Source organism: Myxine glutinosa, chromosome 1, assembly GCF_964187855.1.
Source record: "Myxine glutinosa chromosome 1, kmMyxGlut1.1, whole genome shotgun sequence".
Classification (NCBI taxonomy): domain Eukaryota; kingdom Metazoa; phylum Chordata; class Myxini; order Myxiniformes; family Myxinidae; genus Myxine; species Myxine glutinosa.
In genome coordinates this window covers 218169888-218187419 of record NC_136261.1, presented here as the reverse complement: position 1 = coordinate 218187419, position 17532 = coordinate 218169888, and the positions used below count along the sequence as shown (strand labels likewise).

The 17532-nt window shown below is 46.0% G+C and overlaps 1 protein-coding gene across 4 annotated transcripts in view; it reads left to right on the top strand.

Annotated features, from left to right (window-relative positions):
* Positions 1-14066: 14066 nt before the first annotated feature.
* The window catches only part of LOC137434133 (cyclin-dependent kinase 1), a 78738-nt gene continuing 75272 nt past the window's right edge, over positions 14067-17532 (top strand). Inside the window, exons 1-3 of one of the 4 annotated variants that reach the window (XM_068126839.2) lie at positions 14067-14303; positions 14685-14744; positions 14897-15053. In XM_068126839.2, coding sequence (XP_067982940.1) covers positions 14708-14744; positions 14897-15053 — 194 coding nt within the window. In that variant the 5' untranslated portion in view covers positions 14067-14303; positions 14685-14707. Of the gene's footprint in view, positions 14466-14684; positions 14745-14896; positions 15054-17532 lie in introns of all 4 variants that reach the window. The other 3 variants (XM_068126854.2, XM_068126863.2, XM_068126846.2) reach the window with 3 other exon arrangements.

Here is a 17532-nt window from a genome sequence, read left to right as displayed (position 1 = left end):
CCTTTTTCCCATGTAACCGATGTTCCCCCTCTCCCAAGCACTCACTTTTTCCATGTAACTGATTTTCCTCCTCTCCCAAGCACTCCTTTTTTCCATGTAACTGATTTCCCCTTCTCCCAAGCACTCACTTTTTCCATGTAAGTGATTTTCCCCCTCTCCCAAGCAATCCTTTTTCCATGTAACTCATTTCCCCCCTCTCCCAAGCACTCCTTTTTCCCATGTAACCGATGTTCCCCCTCTCCCAAGCACTCACTTTTTCCATGTAACTGATTTTCCCCCTCTCCCAAGCACTCCTTTTTACCATGTAACCGATGTTCCCCCTCTCCCAAGCACTCACTTTTTCCATGTAACTGATTTTCCCCCTCTCCCAGGCACTCCTTTTTCCCATGTAACCGATGTTCCCCCTCTCCCAAGCACTCCTTTTTCCATGTAACTGATTTCCCCTTCTCCCAAGCACTCACTTTTTCCATGTAACTGATTTTGCCCCTCTCCCCAGCACTCCTTTTTCCATGTAACTGATTTCCCCTTCTCCCAAGCACTCACTTTTTCCATGTAACTGATTTCCCCCTTTCCCAAGCACTCACTTTTTCCATGTAACTGATTTTCCCCCTCTCCGAAGCACTCCTTTTTCCCTGTAACTGATTTTTCCCCTCTCCCCAGCACTCCTTTTTCCATGTAACTGATTTCCCCTTCTCCCAAGCACTCCTTTTTTCCATGTACCTGATTTCCCCCCTCTCCCAAGCACTCCTTTTTCCCATGTAACCGATGTTCCCCCTCTCCCAAGCACTCACTTTTTCCATGTAACTGATTTTCCCCCTCTCCCAAGCACTCCTTTTTCCCATGTAACCGATGTTCCCCCTCTCCCAAGCACTCCTTTTTCCATGTAACTGATTTTCCCCCTCTCCCAAGCACTCACTTTTTCCATGTAACTGATTTTCCCCCTCTCCCAAGCACTCCTTTTTCCCATGTAACCGATGTTCCCCCTCTCCCAAGCACTCACTTTTTCCATGTAACTGATTTTCCTCCTCTCCCAAGCACTCCTTTTTTCCATGTAACTGATTTCCCCTTCTCCCAAGCACTCACTTTTTCCATGTAACTGATTTTCCCCCTCTCCCAAGCAATCCTTTTTCCATGTAACTGATTTCCCCCCTCTCCCAAGCACTCCTTTTTCCCATGTAACCGATGTTCCCCCTCTCCCAAGCACTCACTTTTTCCATGTAACTGATTTTCCCCCTCTCCCAAGCACTCCTTTTTACCATGTAACCGATGTTCCCCCTCTCCCAAGCACTCACTTTTTCCATGTAACTGATTTTCCCCCTCTCCCAAGCACTCCTTTTTCCCATGTAACCGATGTTCCCCCTCTCCCAAGCACTCCTTTTTCCATGTAACTGATTTCCCCTTCTCCCAAGCACTCACTTTTTCCATGTAACTGATTTTGCCCCTCTCCCCAGCACTCCTTTTTCCATGTAACTGATTTCCCCTTCTCCCAAGCACTCACTTTTTCCATGTAACTGATTTCCCCCTCTCCCAAGCACTCACTTTTTCCATGTAACTGATTTCCCCCCTCTCCCAAGCACTCCTTTTTCCCATGTAACCGATGTTCCCCCTCTCCCAAGCACTCCTTTTTCACATTTGACTGATTTCCCCCCTCTCCCAAGCACTCACTTTTTCCATGTAACTGATTTTCCCCCTCTCCCAAGCACTCCTTTTTCCCATGTAACCGATGTTCCCCCTCTCCCAAGCACTCCTTTTCCCATGTAACTGATTTTCCCCCTCTCCCAAGCACTCACTTTTTCCATGTAACTGATTTTCCCCCTCTCCCAAGCACTCCTTTTTTCCCATGTAACCGATGTTCCCCCTCTCCCAAGCACTCACTTTTTCCATGTAAGTGATTTTCCTCCTCTCCCAAGCACTCCTTTTTTCCATGTAACTGATTTCCCCTTCTCCCAAGCACTCACTTTTTCCATGTAACTGATTTTCCCCCTCTCCCAAGCAATCCTTTTTCCATGTAACGCATTTCCCCCCTCTCCCAAGCACTCCTTTTTCCCTGTAACTGATTTTTCCCCTCTCCCAAGCACTCCTTTTTCCATGTAACTGATTTCCCCTTCTCCCAAGCACTCCTTTTTTCCATGTAACTGATTTCCCCCCTCTCTGAAGCACTCCTTTTTTCCATGTAACTGATTTTCCCCCTCTCCCAAGCACTCCTTTTTCGCATGTAACCGATGTTCCCCCTCTCCCAAGCACTCACTTTTTCCATGTAACTGATTTTCCCCCTCTCCCAAGCACTCCTTTTTCCCATGTAACCGATGTTCCCCCTCTCCCAAGCACTCCTTTTCCCATGTAACTGATTTTCCCCCTCTCCCAAGCACTCACTTTTTCCATGTAACTGATTTTCCCCCTCTCCCAAGCACTCCTTTTTTCCCATGTAACCGATGTTCCCCCTCTCCCAAGCACTCACTTTTTCCATGTAAGTGATTTTCCTCCTCTCCCAAGCACTCCTTTTTTCCATGTAACTGATTTCCCCTTCTCCCAAGCACTCACTTTTTCCATGTAACTGATTTTCCCCCTCTCCCAAGCAATCCTTTTTCCATGTAACGCATTTCCCCCTTCTCCCAAGCACTCCTTTTTCCCTGTAACTGATTTTTCCCCTCTCCCAAGCACTCCTTTTTCCATGTAACTGATTTCCCCTTCTCCCAAGCACTCCTTTTTTCCATGTAACTGATTTCCCCCCTCTCTGAAGCACTCCTTTTTTCCATGTAACTGATTTCCCCCACTCCCAAGCACTCCTTTTTTCCCCATGTAACGCATTTCCCCCCTCTCCCAAGCACTCCTTTTTCCCTGTAACTGATTTTTCCCCTCTCCCAAGCACTCCTTTTTCCATGTAACTGATTTCCCCTTCTCCCAAGCACTCCTTTTTTCCATGTAACTGATTTCCCCCCTCTCTGAAGCACTCCTTTTTTCCATGTAACTGATTTCCCCCACTCCCAAGCACTCCTTTTTTCCCCATGTAACTGATTTTCCTCCTCTCCCAAGCACTCCTTTTTTTTCCATGTGACTGATTTTCCTCCTCTCCCAAGCACTCCTTTTTCCCATGTAACCGATGTTCCCCCTCTCCCAAGCACTCACTTTTTCCATGTAACTGATTTTCCCCCTCTCCCAAGCACTCCTTTTTCCCTGTAACTGATCTCCCCTCTCCCCAGCACTCCTTTTACCATGTAACTGATTTCCCCTTCTCTCAAGCACTCACTTTTTCCATGTAACTGATTTTCCCCCTCTCCCAAGCACTCCTTTTTTTTTTTCATGTAACTGATTTTCCTCCTCTCCCAAGCACTCCTTTTTTCCATGTAACTGATTTTCCTCCTCTCCCAAGCACTCCTTTTTTCCATGTAACTGATTTCCCCCTCTCCCAAGCACTCCTTTTTTCCATGTAACTGATTTTCCCCCTCTCTGAAGCACTCCTTTTTCCCATTTGACTGATTTTCCCCCTCTCTGAAGCAATCCTTTTTTTCCATGTAACAGATTTCCCCCACTCCCAAGCACTCCTTTTTTCTCCATGTAACTGATTTTCCTCCTCTCCCAAGCACTCCTTTTTCCCATGTAACCGATGTTCCCGGTTACATGGGAAAGCACTCCTTCCCCCAAGCACTCCTTTTTCCCATGTAACCGATGTTCTCCCTCTCCCAAGCACTCACTTTTTCCATGTAACTGATTTTCCCCCTCTCCCAAGCACTCCTTTTTCCCTGTAACTGATTTTTCCCCTCTCCCAAGCACTCCTTTTTTCCCCATGTAACTGATTTTCCTCCTCTCCCAAGCACTCCTTTTTTTTCCATGTAACTGATTTTCCTCCTCTCCCAAGCACTCCTTTTTCCCATGTAACCGATGTTCCCCCTCTCCCAAGCACTCACTTTTTCCATGTAACTGATTTTCCTCCTCTCCCAAGCACTCCTTTTTTCCATGTAACTGATTTCCCCTTCTCCCAAGCACTCACTTTTTCCATGTAACTGATTTTCCCCCCTCTCCCAAGCAATCCTTTTTCCATGTAACTCATTTCCCCCCTCTCCCAAGCACTCCTTTTTCCCATGTAACCGATGTTCCCCCTCTCCCAAGCACTCACTTTTTCCATGTAACTGATTTTCCCCCTCTCCCAAGCACTCCTTTTTCCCATGTAACTGATGTTCCCCCTCTCCCAAGTACTCACTTTTTCCATGTAACTGATTTTCCCCCTCTCCCAAGCACTCCTTTTTCCCATGTAACCGATGTTCCCCCTCTCCCAAGCACTCCTTTCTCCATGTAACTGATTTTCCCCCTCTCCCAAGCACTCACTTTTTCCATGTAACTGATTTTCCCCCTCTCCCAAGCACTCCTTTTTCCCATGTAACCGATGTTCCCCCTCTCCCAAGCACTCACTTTTTCCATGTAACTGATTTTCCTCCTCTCCCAAGCACTCCTTTTTTCCATGTAACTGATTTCCCCTTCTCCCAAGCACTCACTTTTTCCATGTAAGTGATTTTCCCCCTCTCCCAAGCAATCCTTTTTCCATGTAACTCATTTCCCCCCTCTCCCAAGCACTCCTTTTTCCCATGTAACCGATGTTCCCCCTCTCCCAAGCACTCACTTTTTCCATGTAACTGATTTTCCCCCTCTCCCAAGCACTCCTTTTTACCATGTAACCGATGTTCCCCCTCTCCCAAGCACTCACTTTTTCCATGTAACTGATTTTCCCCCTCTCCCAGGCACTCCTTTTTCCCATGTAACCGATGTTCCCCCTCTCCCAAGCACTCCTTTTTCCATGTAACTGATTTCCCCTTCTCCCAAGCACTCACTTTTTCCATGTAACTGATTTTGCCCCTCTCCCCAGCACTCCTTTTTCCATGTAACTGATTTCCCCTTCTCCCAAGCACTCACTTTTTCCATGTAACTGATTTCCCCCTTTCCCAAGCACTCACTTTTTCCATGTAACTGATTTTCCCCCTCTCCGAAGCACTCCTTTTTCCCTGTAACTGATTTTTCCCCTCTCCCCAGCACTCCTTTTTCCATGTAACTGATTTCCCCTTCTCCCAAGCACTCCTTTTTTCCATGAATTGATTTCCCCCCCTCTCCCAAGCACTCCTTTTTCCATGTAACTGATTTCCCCTTCTCCCAAGCACTCACTTTTTCCATGTAACTGATTTTGCCCCTCTCCCAAGCACTCCTTTTTCCCCCATGTAACTGATTTTCCCCCTCTCTGAAGCACTCCTTTTTCCCATTTGACTGATTTCCCCCCTCTCCCAAGCACTCACTTTTTCCATGTAACTGATTTTCCCCCTCTCCCAAGCACTCCTTTTTCTCTGTAACTGATTTTTCCCCTCTCCCCAGGACTCCTTTTTCCATGTAACTGATTTCCCCTTCTCCCAAGCACTCCTTTTTTCCATGTACCTGATTTCCCCCCTCTCCCAAGCACTCCTTTTTCCCATGTAACCGATGTTCCCCCTCTCCCAAGCACTCACTTTTTCCATGTAACTGATTTTCCCCCTCTCCCAAGCACTCCTTTTTCCCATGTAACCGATGTTCCCCCTCTCCCAAGCACTCCTTTTTCCATGTAACTGATTTTCCCCCTCTCCCAAGCACTCACTTTTTCCATGTAACTGATTTTCCCCCTCTCCCAAGCACTCCTTTTTCCCATGTAACCGATGTTCCCCCTCTCCCAAGCACTCACTTTTTCCATGTAACTGATTTTCCTCCTCTCCCAAGCACTCCTTTTTTCCATGTAACTGATTTCCCCTTCTCCCAAGCACTCACTTTTTCCATGTAACTGATTTTCCCCCTCTCCCAAGCAATCCTTTTTCCATGTAACTGATTTCCCCCCTCTCCCAAGCACTCCTTTTTCCCATGTAACCGATGTTCCCCCTCTCCCAAGCACTCACTTTTTCCATGTAACTGATTTTCCCCCTCTCCCAAGCACTCCTTTTTACCATGTAACCGATGTTCCCCCTCTCCCAAGCACTCACTTTTTCCATGTAACTGATTTTCCCCCTCTCCCAAGCACTCCTTTTTCCCATGTAACGCATTTCCCCCCTCTCCCAAGCACTCCTTTTTCCCTGTAACTGATTTTTCCCCTCTCCCAAGCACTCCTTTTTCCATGTAACTGATTTCCCCTTCTCCCAAGCACTCCTTTTTTCCATGTAACTGATTTCCCCCCTCTCTGAAGCACTCCTTTTTTCCATGTAACTGATTTCCCCCACTCCCAAGCACTCCTTTTTTCCCCATGTAACTGATTTTCCTCCTCTCCCAAGCACTCCTTTTTTTTCCATGTGACTGATTTTCCTCCTCTCCCAAGCACTCCTTTTTCCCATGTAACCGATGTTCCCCCTCTCCCAAGCACTCACTTTTTCCATGTAACTGATTTTCCCCCTCTCCCAAGCACTCCTTTTTCCCTGTAACTGATCTCCCCTCTCCCCAGCACTCCTTTTACCATGTAACTGATTTCCCCTTCTCTCAAGCACTCACTTTTTCCATGTAACTGATTTTCCCCCTCTCCCAAGCACTCCTTTTTTTTTTTCATGTAACTGATTTTCCTCCTCTCCCAAGCACTCCTTTTTTCCATGTAACTGATTTTCCTCCTCTCCCAAGCACTCCTTTTTTCCATGTAACTGATTTCCCCCTCTCCCAAGCACTCCTTTTTTCCATGTAACTGATTTTCCCCCTCTCTGAAGCACTCCTTTTTCCCATTTGACTGATTTTCCCCCTCTCTGAAGCAATCCTTTTTTTCCATGTAACAGATTTCCCCCACTCCCAAGCACTCCTTTTTTCTCCATGTAACTGATTTTCCTCCTCTCCCAAGCATTCCTTTTTCCCATGTAACCGATGTTCCCGGTTACATGGGAAAGCACTCCTTCCCCCAAGCACTCCTTTTTCCCATGTAACCGATGTTCTCCCTCTCCCAAGCACTCACTTTTTCCATGTAACTGATTTTCCCCCTCTCCCAAGCACTCCTTTTTCCCTGTAACTGATTTTTCCCCTCTCCCAAGCACTCCTTTTTCCCCCATGTAACTGATTTTCCTCCTCTCCCAAGCACTCCTTTTTTTTCCATGTAACTGATTTTCCTCCTCTCCCAAGCACTCCTTTTTCCCATGTAACCGATGTTCCCCCTCTCCCAAGCACTCACTTTTTCCATGTAACTGATTTTCCTCCTCTCCCAAGCACTCCTTTTTTCCATGTAACTGATTTCCCCTTCTCCCAAGCACTCACTTTTTCCATGTAACTGATTTTCCCCCCTCTCCCAAGCAATCCTTTTTCCATGTAACTCATTTCCCCCCTCTCCCAAGCACTCCTTTTTCCCATGTAACCGATGTTCCCCCTCTCCCAAGCACTCACTTTTTCCATGTAACTGATTTTCCCCCTCTCCCAAGCACTCCTTTTTCCCATGTAACTGATGTTCCCCCTCTCCCAAGTACTCACTTTTTCCATGTAACTGATTTTCCCCCTCTCCCAAGCACTCCTTTTTCCCATGTAACCGATGTTCCCCCTCTCCCAAGCACTCCTTTCTCCATGTAACTGATTTTCCCCCTCTCCCAAGCACTCACTTTTTCCATGTAACTGATTTTCCCCCTCTCCCAAGCACTCCTTTTTCCCATGTAACCGATGTTCCCCCTCTCCCAAGCACTCACTTTTTCCATGTAACTGATTTTCCTCCTCTCCCAAGCACTCCTTTTTTCCATGTAACTGATTTCCCCTTCTCCCAAGCACTCACTTTTTCCATGTAAGTGATTTTCCCCCTCTCCCAAGCACTCACTTTTTCCCATGTAACTGATTTCCCCTTCTCCCAAGCACTCACTTTTTCCATGTAACTGATTTTCCCCCTCTCCCAAGCAATCCTTTTTCCATGTAACTCATTTCCCCCCTCTCCCAAGCACTCCTTTTTCCCATGTAACCGATGTTCCCCCTCTCCCAAGCACTCACTTTTTCCATGTAACTGATTTTCCCCCTCTCCCAAGCACTCCTTTTTACCATGTAACCGATGTTCCCCCTCTCCCAAGCACTCACTTTTTCCATGTAACTGATTTTCCCCCTCTCCCAGGCACTCCTTTTTCCCATGTAACCGATGTTCCCCCTCTCCCAAGCACTCCTTTTTCCATGTAACTGATTTCCCCTTCTCCCAAGCACTCACTTTTTCCATGTAACTGATTTTGCCCCTCTCCCCAGCACTCCTTTTTCCATGTAACTGATTTCCCCTTCTCCCAAGCACTCACTTTTTCCATGTAACTGATTTCCCCCTTTCCCAAGCACTCACTTTTTCCATGTAACTGATTTTCCCCCTCTCCGAAGCACTCCTTTTTCCCTGTAACTGATTTTTCCCCTCTCCCCAGCACTCCTTTTTCCATGTAACTGATTTCCCCTTCTCCCAAGCACTCCTTTTTTCCATGAATTGATTTCCCCCCCTCTCCCAAGCACTCCTTTTTCCATGTAACTGATTTCCCCTTCTCCCAAGCACTCACTTTTTCCATGTAACTGATTTTGCCCCTCTCCCAAGCACTCCTTTTTCCCCCATGTAACTGATTTTCCCCCTCTCTGAAGCACTCCTTTTTCCCATTTGACTGATTTCCCCCCTCTCCCAAGCACTCACTTTTTCCATGTAACTGATTTTCCCCCTCTCCCAAGCACTCCTTTTTCCCTGTAACTGATTTTTCCCCTCTCCCCAGGACTCCTTTTTCCATGTAACTGATTTCCCCTTCTCCCAAGCACTCCTTTTTTCCATGTACCTGATTTCCCCCCTCTCCCAAGCACTCCTTTTTCCCATGTAACCGATGTTCCCCCTCTCCCAAGCACTCACTTTTTCCATGTAACTGATTTTCCCCCTCTCCCAAGCACTCCTTTTTCCCATGTAACCGATGTTCCCCCTCTCCCAAGCACTCCTTTTTCCATGTAACTGATTTTCCCCCTCTCCCAAGCACTCACTTTTTCCATGTAACTGATTTTCCCCCTCTCCCAAGCACTCCTTTTTCCCATGTAACCGATGTTCCCCCTCTCCCAAGCACTCACTTTTTCCATGTAACTGATTTTCCTCCTCTCCCAAGCACTCCTTTTTTCCATGTAACTGATTTCCCCTTCTCCCAAGCACTCACTTTTTCCATGTAACTGATTTTACCCCTCTCCCAAGCAATCCTTTTTCCATGTAACTGATTTCCCCCCTCTCCCAAGCACTCCTTTTTCCCATGTAACCGATGTTCCCCCTCTCCCAAGCACTCACTTTTTCCATGTAACTGATTTTCCCCCTCTCCCAAGCACTCCTTTTTACCATGTAACCGATGTTCCCCCTCTCCCAAGCACTCACTTTTTCCATGTAACTGATTTTCCCCCTCTCCCAAGCACTCCTTTTTCCCATGTAACCGATGTTCCCCCTCTCCCAAGCACTCCTTTTTCCATGTAACTGATTTCCCCTTCTCCCAAGCACTCACTTTTTCCATGTAACTGATTTTGCCCCTCTCCCCAGCACTCCTTTTTCCATGTAACTGATTTCCCCTTCTCCCAAGCACTCACTTTTTCCATGTAACTGATTTCCCCCTCTCCCAAGCACTCACTTTTTCCATGTAACTCATTTCCCCCCTCTCCCAAGCACTCCTTTTTCCCATGTAACCGATGTTCCCCCTCTCCCAAGCACTCCTTTTTCCCATTTGACTGATTTCCCCCCTCTCCCAAGCACTCACTTTTTCCATGTAACTGATTTCCCCCCTCTCCCAAGCACTCCTTTTTCCATGTAACTGATTTCCCCCTCTCCCAAGCACTCCTTTTTCCCATGTAACCGATGTTCCCCCTCTCCCAAGCACTCACTTTTTCCATGTAACTGATTTTCTCCCTCTCCCAAGCACTCCTTTTTCCCATGTAACCGATGTTCCCCCTCTCCCAAGCACTCCTTTTTCCATGTAACTGATTTTCCCCCTCTCCCAAGCACTCACTTTTTCCATGTAACTGATTTTCCCCCTCTCCCAAGCACTCCTTTTTCCCATGTAACCGATGTTCCCCCTCTCCCAAGCACTCACTTTTTCCATGTAACTGATTTTCCTCCTCTCCCAAGCACTCCTTTTTTCCATGTAACTGATTTCCCCTTCTCCCAAGCACTCACTTTTTCCATGCAACTGATTTTCCCCCTCTCCCAAGCAATCCTTTTTCCATGTAACTCATTTCCCCCCTCTCCCAAGCACTCCTTTTTCCCACGTAACCGATGTTCCCCCTCTCCCAAGCACTCACTTTTTCCATGTAACTGATTTTCCCCCTCTCCCAAGCACTCCTTTTTACCATGTAACCGATGTTCCCCCTCTCCCAAGCACTCACTTTTTCCATGTAACTGATTTTCCACCTCTCCCAAGCACTCCTTTTTCCCATGTAACCGATGTTCCCCCTCTCCCAAGCACTCCTTTTTCCATGTAACTGATTTCCCCTTCTCCCAAGCACTCACTTTTTCCATGTAACTGATTTTCCTCCTCTCCCAAGCACTCCTTTTTTCCATGTAACTGATTTCCCCTTCTCCCAAGCACTCACTTTTTCCATGTAACTGATTTTCCCCCTCTCCCAAGCAATCCTTTTTCCATGTAACTGATTTCCCCCCTCTCCCAAGCACTCCTTTTTCCCATGTAACCGATGTTCCCCCTCTCCCAAGCACTCACTTTTTCCATGTAACTGATTTTCCCCCTCTCCCAAGCACTCCTTTTTACCATGTAACCGATGTTCCCCCTCTCCCAAGCACTCACTTTTTCCATGTAACTGATTTTCCCCCTCTCCCAAGCACTCCTTTTTCCCATGTAACCGATGTTCCCCCTCTCCCAAGCACTCCTTTTTCCATGTAACTGATTTCCCCTTCTCCCAAGCACTCACTTTTTCCATGTAACTGATTTTGCCCCTCTCCCCAGCACTCCTTTTTCCATGTAACTGATTTCCCCTTCTCCCAAGCACTCACTTTTTCCATGTAACTGATTTCCCCCTCTCCCAAGCACTCACTTTTTCCATGTAACTCATTTCCCCCCTCTCCCAAGCACTCCTTTTTCCCATGTAACCGATGTTCCCCCTCTCCCAAGCACTCCTTTTTCCCATTTGACTGATTTCCCCCCTCTCCCAAGCACTCACTTTTTCCATGTAACTGATTTTCCCCCTCTCCCAAGCACTCCTTTTTCCATGTAACTGATTTCCCCCTCTCCCAAGCACTCCTTTTTCCCATGTAACCGATGTTCCCCCTCTCCCAAGCACTCACTTTTTCCATGTAACTGATTTTCCCCCTCTCCCAAGCACTCCTTTTTCCCATGTAACCGATGTTCCCCCTCTCCCAAGCACTCCTTTTTCCATGTAACTGATTTTCCCCCTCTCCCAAGCACTCACTTTTTCCATGTAACTGATTTTCCCCCTCTTCCAAGCACTCCTTTTCCCATGTAACCGATGTTCCCCCTCTCCCAAGCACTCACTTTTTCCATGTAACTGATTTTCCTCCTCTCCCAAGCACTCCTTTTTTCCATGTAACTGATTTCCCCTTCTCCCAAGCACTCACTTTTTCCATGTAACTGATTTTCCCCCTCTCCCAAGCAATCCTTTTTCCATGTAACTCATTTCCCCCCTCTCCCAAGCACTCCTTTTTCCCACGTAACCGATGTTCCCCCTCTCCCAAGCACTCACTTTTTCCATGTAACTGATTTTCCCCCTCTCCCAAGCACTCCTTTTTACCATGTAACCGATGTTCCCCCTCTCCCAAGCACTCACTTTTTCCATGTAACTGATTTTCCACCTCTCCCAAGCACTCCTTTTTCCCATGTAACCGATGTTCCCCCTCTCCCAAGCACTCCTTTTTCCATGTAACTGATTTCCCCTTCTCCCAAGCACTCACTTTTTCCATGTAACTGATTTTGCCCCTCTCCCCAGCACTCCTTTTTCCATGTAACTGATTTCCCCTTCTCCCAAGCACTCACTTTTTCCATGTAACTGATTTCCCCCTCTCCCAAGCACTCACTTTTTCCATGTAACTCATTTCCCCCCTCTCCCAAGCACTCCTTTTTCCCATGTAACCGATGTTCCCCCTCTCCCAAGCACTCCTTTTTCCCATTTGACTGATTTCCCCCCTCTCCCAAGCACTCACTTTTTCCATGTAACTGATTTTCCCCCTCTCCCAAGCACTCCTTTTTCCATGTAACTGATTTCCCCTTCTCCCAAGCACTCCTTTTTTCCATGAATTGATTCCCCCCCCTCTCCCAAGCACTCACTTTTTCCATGTAACTGATTTTCCCCCTCTCCCAAGCACTCCTTTTTCCCATGTAACCGATGTTCCCCCTCTCCCAAGCACTCCTTTTTCCCATTTGACTGATTTCCCCCCTCTCCCAAGCACTCACTTTTTCCATGTAACTGATTTTCCCCCTCTCCCAAGCACTCCTTTTTCCATGTAACTGATTTTCCCCCTCTCCCAAGCACTCCTTTTTCCATGTAACTGATTTCCCCTTCTCCCAAGCACTCCTTTTTTCCATGTAACTGATTTCCCCCCTCTCCCAAGCACTCACTTTTTCCATGTAACTGATTTTCCCCCTCTCCCAAGCACTCCTTTTTCCATGTAACTGATTTTCCCCCTCTCCCAAGCACTCCTTTTTCCATGTAACTGATTTCCCCCCTCTCCCAAGCACTCCTTTTTCCATGTAACTGATTTTCCCCCTCTCCCAAGCACTCCTTTTTCCATGTAACTGATTTCCCCTTCTCCCAAGCACTCCTTTTTTCCATGTAACTCATGTAAGAGATTTTTTTCTCCCTGTGCCTCACCTCTTTTCGCCCATTAGTTAGTTGTCGGTTAATTTGTTCCTTTTGTCTTTCATCTCCACGTTGCTCTTACTCATCTTACTGTGTTTCATTCAGCTGTCTGTGTTTCGATCTCCCTCTCCATTTTGTTCCCTTCCATTCTGCTTTAGCTCTTCAACAAGGCTCGATCATTTATCCAAAAAAAGTTGTTCTCTTAAAAGGAACTTCAGTTTAACTCGGAGGCCATTATAGGCCTATCACTCCCACACAATTCAGATATACATGCAGCACGATATCTCAAAAAGTTATGGACGGAACTTGGTGTACAGGTTGGGTGTGTGAGAAGTACCAATCGATTCCGTTTTGGTGAAGATCTGAATATGGATTCGGATACGAGTTATATAATTTCTAAGTGATTCTTTAATCTTCACCATTGAGAGATAGGGACAGAAACGGTATTTTATGATATTTCAAAAAGTTGTGGAAGAGCTCTGACCAAACCTGGTGGATGAGTTGGATAAGTGACAAGAACAAGCCGATTCGATTTTTGTTCAGGTCTGAATCCAGATCCGGCCTATCAGTGGCATACAAAATGCAAAGTGTTCATTCAACTCCCTTCCGAGTGTCGTTCTAGTTGTTTTTGTAAGTGTTTGGTAGTGAGAGCTCGGCCACGATTCGAACCATCAACTTCTAATCTCAGCGGACGCTCAAACCATTACACCACTACACGACCAGACCAGAGCACGACCGTGCCGCTGATGCAGTGCCTCCTGTTTCAGATAAGCAGGGGTGTGTTCAGTTACCAAGCAAGCTAGCTAGCGCTTGCCAAGCCAGCCGTTCCGTATCAACCATTTTGAATGGAGTGCTTGCTTGAGTGCTTAAGCCACTTGGGGAACATTCTACAACCAACTTAGTAAATCAACACACCCTGGGTACTCATTTTGCCGACTTCGAAAGGATGGCAGGCTGAGTCAACTCACCTGGTGTTATTTAACGGCCGACAGGGGCTCGAACCCAAGAACACCGTTAAACCAACACCAGGCTTAATAAAATTAATAACAGCTTTGATGAAATTGTTTTATTTTTCCGAAAGCCTTTTTAAAATGTACTGGAAACGTGTTGCGCACTCTCCGGAAAAACACAACACCAAACGGAAGCGGAAGTGACGCAGACGTGTTAAATCGACTTTGTCGCAAAACGCTGCAAACATGAAAATTCCAAGCAATTCCCTTCATTGAGTACCCAACCCAAGACAACTTCATTACTGCGGCCCAATACAAACATTGCCGTGTTCTTTTAAAATACGAACAAATTTTTGAACAACCAATCACAACGTCGGTCTCTCCGAACCAGATAAAAAAAAAAACCATCTGTCGGCTTTTTATTGGAAGGGATTGCACAGTTTAGAGAGAGGAAAAAAAAGGAATAATTTGTGTTGAATTTAACCTGAATCTGATTTAAAAAGTTAGGGGCGGAGCGATGTTTTCTATTGGCTGCAATCTTTGAACGGCGGTTTGGTTTAAATTAAGCGACCGTTGCTTGTTCCGTATTCTCTTGATTGTGTGGTGAGTTTTTTTGAGGTCACCAGTACAGGCCATAAGCAGCAATTAAACATCATATACTTTACGTATCTTGTCATTATGGTCAGATTTCTAAACATGCAAGTCGGTCGGCGATGCTTTAACGCCATTGTGGATGATTACAAGATGCGGAGTTGAGTGTCTGTGGTAAAAGCGATTAGATGTTATTTCTTTTTTTTTTCCTTCGGGTGTAGTTAGTTTTATGAGGAAGTGAGTGGAATGGCGAGCGTTTCGATTCTGGGCCTTGTTTGTCGACCGACATTCGTCGAGGCCGCAAAGTACTTACACGTGTGTGCTCTGAGATTTAAATGGAGATCTAATGTCTTCTTTCTCGACGGTTCTCTTTCTTTTTCCTGCTCCCTCGAGTGTGTTAAAAGGTACAAGTATAAATGGATGACTACATCAAAATCGAAAAACTTGGAGAAGGTTTGTAAAAGTTGATGGTGATTTTTGCATTGAAATTTAAAATCATTTATTTACTTCTTGATCCACTCGAAATTCTTTGAATTCTCGTCCGAACTTCCAATGCCCTCCAATGTTGTGTTAAGCGTTGTCTCTATCGTTTATGCACTTTTTAGGTACCTATGGTGTGGTTTACAAAGGAAAGCACAAGAAGACTGGAAGCATTGTGGCTATGAAGAAAATCAGGGTTGAAAGCGAAGATGAGGGAGTCCCCAGCACTGCCATCCGAGAAATCTCTTTACTTAAGGAATTGCAACATCCAAATATCGTTGGGTTAGTTCTGTTTGTTTTTCTTGCCAGGTTCTGCCAGACTCACAAGGTCGACACACATTTACCTTTTCTTATTACCTCTGACACTAAACTAAAGGTTTATGGAGGTCGTTTTCACCCCTGTCTGTCCGTTTGTGAACAAAAGATCTCAAAAGGTTGTGGATGTATTCGGACGAAATTTGGCAGGGAGGTAGCGTATGTGACGAGGACGAAATGATTCGATTTTGGTGAAGATCCGGATTCGGATCCGGCTACTATAATTTTTTAAGTGATTCTTCACCATTGTGCGATCGGGCCAAAATCGATATATAGCAGGATTTCTCAAAAAATTGTGGACGGATTTGGACGAAACCTGGTGGACCGGTTGGGTGGCTGATAAGGACGATTCGATTCGATTTTGATGAAGATCTGAACATGGATTGGGATATGAGAATTATTTAACTTTTTAAGTGATTCTTCAACATTGGGAGATAGGGCCAAAAACGATACATAGCAGGATATCTCAAAAAGTTATGGATGGATTTTGGTGTGTGTGTGTGTGTGTGTGTGTGTGTGTGTGTGTGTGTGTGTGTGTGTGTGTGTGTGTGTGTGTGTGTGTGTGTGTGTGTGTGTGTGTGTGTGTGTGTGTGTGTGTGTGTGTGTGTGTGTGTGTGTGTGTGTGTGTGTGTGTGTGTGTGTGTGTGTGTGTGTGTGTGTGTGTGTGTGTGTGTGTGTGTGTGACAGACAGACAGACAAGGAAGAATCTATTTAATTTTGGTGAAGATCCAGATAGTAGAATTATTTTTTTAGTGATTCTTCACCATTGAGTGATATGGTCAACCAGGCAGAGGTATGCGCTCTACTGAGTTCCGTTCTAGTTATACCATGTCTTGCTCCCCTCGAAAGTTTGCATTGTGCCTCTGTTTATTGTCGGCGTTCCCAATCTTTGAACCTTTGATCCATCCTGGAACTAGTCCAACTGGATGGTATCGAGGCCACTTACCTTTGAGCTGTATATATAGTCTGGGTTGGATTCTCTACCCGACTATAAATAGTCGGATTGGTAATTTTCAGGCAGGGCTTTGCATCAGTAAGCCTGCCGTCCCTCGGATGGAGGTTAAGCTCTGTGTTCCATCTGCAAGCATGAGTTGACAGGCGTTGAAAGATCCAAATAGATCGTTTAATCTATCAAAATATCCAAAAATAGTGTCTTGCAAGTAGTACTTCAGTTATTGCTGTTACCCTAAACAATTACAAGTTCCTGCCACATTCATTCGAATGTCGGGCCTAGTTAACCCGTATGGCAATGGAGATTATCGACATTATTATTATTTTTGTTTGCAAAATATTTTGATATTGGAGTTATTGCCATTGCAATTTATGCAATGTAACATATATTTGCATGCTTTGCATTCTGTTTTTATTAGCATATGCAAGTTGGAGGCAAAAAGAACTCCTTAGGATCGAAAGCACGTTTTTATTCTCTATTTTTGACCAAACGTGATGAAAATGCTATTCATAACTAAAGCCCCTGTCACACCTTGACGATTTAGCCAGCGTATGCCGACGTATCAAAATTGAGTGCTGGTGTGTCATACGCCGGCATACGTCGACAAATTTTGTGCATGCACAAAATTTGTCGACGAGCTCGGCGTACTATGACATATGCCAGCGTGCTCTTAACGTAGCCAAATTTTTCATACGTCGGCATACGCTGGCTAAAACGTCAAGGTGTGACAGCGGCTTTAGACGAACACAAAATATACTTTTATGAATTTTGGGGTAGAGTGATATATAGATCAGGTATATCTGTGTAGGTATCATGCTCCGACTGTCGTGAAGAAGAAGAACCATTTCGCTGTACATAAGTAGAGGACCTGTTTAGCCCGGATGTCGGATTAAGCTCGTATATTTCTGGTCATACAAGGATGGCCTTGTGTTAACCAGAGTAGGGATTATGTTAATTCCCCGGTTTGTGAGACCTTGTGATTTATCCATTGTCCCTTATGGCACGACACCAATAGACACCAGACAGGGCCATTAGCAACACACGTACTAATGAAATTCCCCCCCACAATAAAACTCTCCGGAAGTGCAGGCAGGAAGCGCCCACGCATTATGCCAACATGGCGATAAAACATTGTTCAGGCCGGCTGAGGCCACGCCCGCCTCGCGACGGATTGGTCGAAGGGGATGGGGAGATCACACCAATGGTAGGGAGGGCCAATCGGCACGCAGCTACCAGCCGATTGGGGTAAGAAGGGAGCCGTGATTGGTCACCACAAAGCACAGGCAGGCCGGGAGCCACGCCGAAGAAGGACTTGCTATTGGGCCAGGTGTGGTCCAACGGGAAGGCCAGGGTAAGGAGGGACTCGTGATTGGTCAAGGCAGGGGCAAGAAGCTGGCCACTGATTGGTGGAAGGAAGGCTGAGGGGGAAGCAGAGCGCCGATTGTCCAGGTACCACCGATGACGTCAGGGGCAAGTAAGAAGCGGTACGCTGAT